Source organism: Cariama cristata, unplaced genomic scaffold (assembly GCF_000690535.1).
Source record: "Cariama cristata isolate BGI_N322 unplaced genomic scaffold, ASM69053v1 scaffold26105, whole genome shotgun sequence".
NCBI lineage: Eukaryota > Metazoa > Chordata > Aves > Cariamiformes > Cariamidae > Cariama > Cariama cristata.
The window spans coordinates 28937-30987 of NW_009617365.1; the positions used below are offsets into that span (position 1 = coordinate 28937).

A 2051-nucleotide genomic window follows, 5' to 3' on the forward strand; every position below is an offset into this window, starting at 1 on the left:
CTCTGCTTCCGTATCTGCAAAATAAATCAATTTATGGCATGTAAAGCTTGATTGCTTAGTCATTGATTTGTATAGTTTGCCTGGTATGGGTATTTCAGTCTGGTTGCAGAGTACAGTGACAATACTCTTTCTCACTCATGATATTAAGGTAAGGCTGGAAGGACCTCCATCCCAATTCTCAGTCAGGATCAAAGATCACTTGGCTGCATACAGAAGGTGATAGGCTGTACTGGTGTCATCTGTTTCCTTCTCAGTCACTATTTTCTTCCTCAGCTCTCATGCCATCCATCCATGATTCACCTAAAGCACCCTTGGGCCTCTCGCAACAGAGGAGGCGATAGTACTACCTGCAGTTCAACCCCTGTCTCCCGGGAGAGTCACTTAAATCCCCTGTTCTCTAGAGCTGTTGGCAGGGAGGAGTGCTGAGGACACAGGGCAGGGAAAGCTGATCCTTGGAGATTTCTTCTTCCCTCATCTCTGCAGTTTGCCTTGTGGTTCACACCATACATTGGCTTTGCTGTAGACATGCCTCACCAGCTGGTAAATACTGGTATAACCTCCACTTATAAAAACAACCTCTTCTGAAGGACATTCCAGAATACCCATAGGGAGGTTTTTTCACTTCCCCTTTTGGTTTGAATAGTGACATGTTTGTGGGGTTTTTTTGGTTTTGTTTTTTTGCCTGCATGTGGGTTTTCTTTCCCCCTCATGAACAGATCTGTGCAGGGTTTATATAACCTGCTAAAAAGTAAAACTTATCTATTCTGTGCCACTGCATATGCTGGAGTTACCACAAAAGTATTTGAGGGTTGGTGTTGCTGCTTTTAACTAAAGAAGCTTGGAAACAGCTAGATTTTACGATTTGGTGTCATCCCCACCCCCCTCCCCATCTTATTCAAGTCATCTTTGCTGCAAAATTAGATCAATCTCTTCAGAATATTTTTCCAGTGGATCTGGAGAATAAGAAGTCACTGTAATCATTATAACTTCCTCTATTCTAGAGGCTGCTACCATGTACTTCCCTTTAGTGTTCTCTCTCTCTCTCTCCCCCCCTCCGCCCTCTTACCTTTCAGCTGATTCCTCCCAGTTCTGTCCATATTTTATCGTGGTGTCCTACACAGACAAGGCTGCTCAAATTGAAGGCTCGGTAGCACCAAATTATTTTGTATCGTACCAGAGACTTGTTGGTTTTTTTCCCCCCTCCTCCTGTGTTTTGTGATAGCATCACACTATTGACTGCTTTCCAGCTTGTAATCATCAGTTGTTTTCTGCAGTGCTACAGGCTTGTTATCCCTCATATCTACATTTAATTTTTCCTTCTAAATTGTAGTTATTTACAGTTTTCTACATAAAACGTCATACTGTTTATTTTTGTTGTGGGTTTTTTTTTTTCCTTGAAAGAGGGTGGGGTCATCTGATCTATCAAAGTCATTTGATTATTTTTTTAATTATTTTTTTCCTTTGTGTTGTTTGCAAGCCATCCAGTTTAGTGCCATCATCATAATAAATGGACTGTATCTATTACATTTCACAGATCATTAATGAATGTATTTTAGAAGTGGGTCCAGAATAGATGACTGAGGGAGGAGGAGAAGAATCGTTCTGAGTCTTGTTTATCATTCAAGTATTGCAGCCACCTTTCTTGGCGTTTAAGGAAGCTGGGACAACAGCTTGTTCAGCAGTTTTACCAGTCAAGGAGCTTTGTGCATAATGAGGTTCTCCTGTTTGTGGCTGGAAGTGGCGTGCCCAGTCCTCTAAGGAAAAAAAATTAAACACACAGGCTTCTGAAAATGGGCAAGATAAAGTAAAGGTTGGTTTGTTTGTTTGTTTCCTGCTATGTATTTTATATTGTATTCTCTGGATATTTTTGTAGGCTTTACAGCACCTACAACGATGTTTACCTTCCTAGTTGTCAACATCACAATTGTTATTTGCTTGGCTTATACTTGTTTTGACTGTTTCAAGTACCTGAGCCCACTGAATTATAAGGTAAGTGATGGATACCTAATACCTTTCAGCACCTACCAATGTGCTTGATGTAGCACCAGCTA

General features: G+C 41.0%; 1 protein-coding gene across 1 annotated transcript in view; it reads left to right on the plus strand.

Moving 5' to 3' along the window:
• Positions 1-2051, plus strand: part of TMEM63A (transmembrane protein 63A) — a 30374-nt gene that overhangs the window by 27181 nt on the left and 1142 nt on the right. The window contains exon 20 of the mRNA XM_009700515.1: positions 1874-1989. Within this exon, the coding sequence (XP_009698817.1) occupies positions 1874-1989 (116 nt within the window). The remainder of the gene's footprint in view (positions 1-1873; positions 1990-2051) is intronic.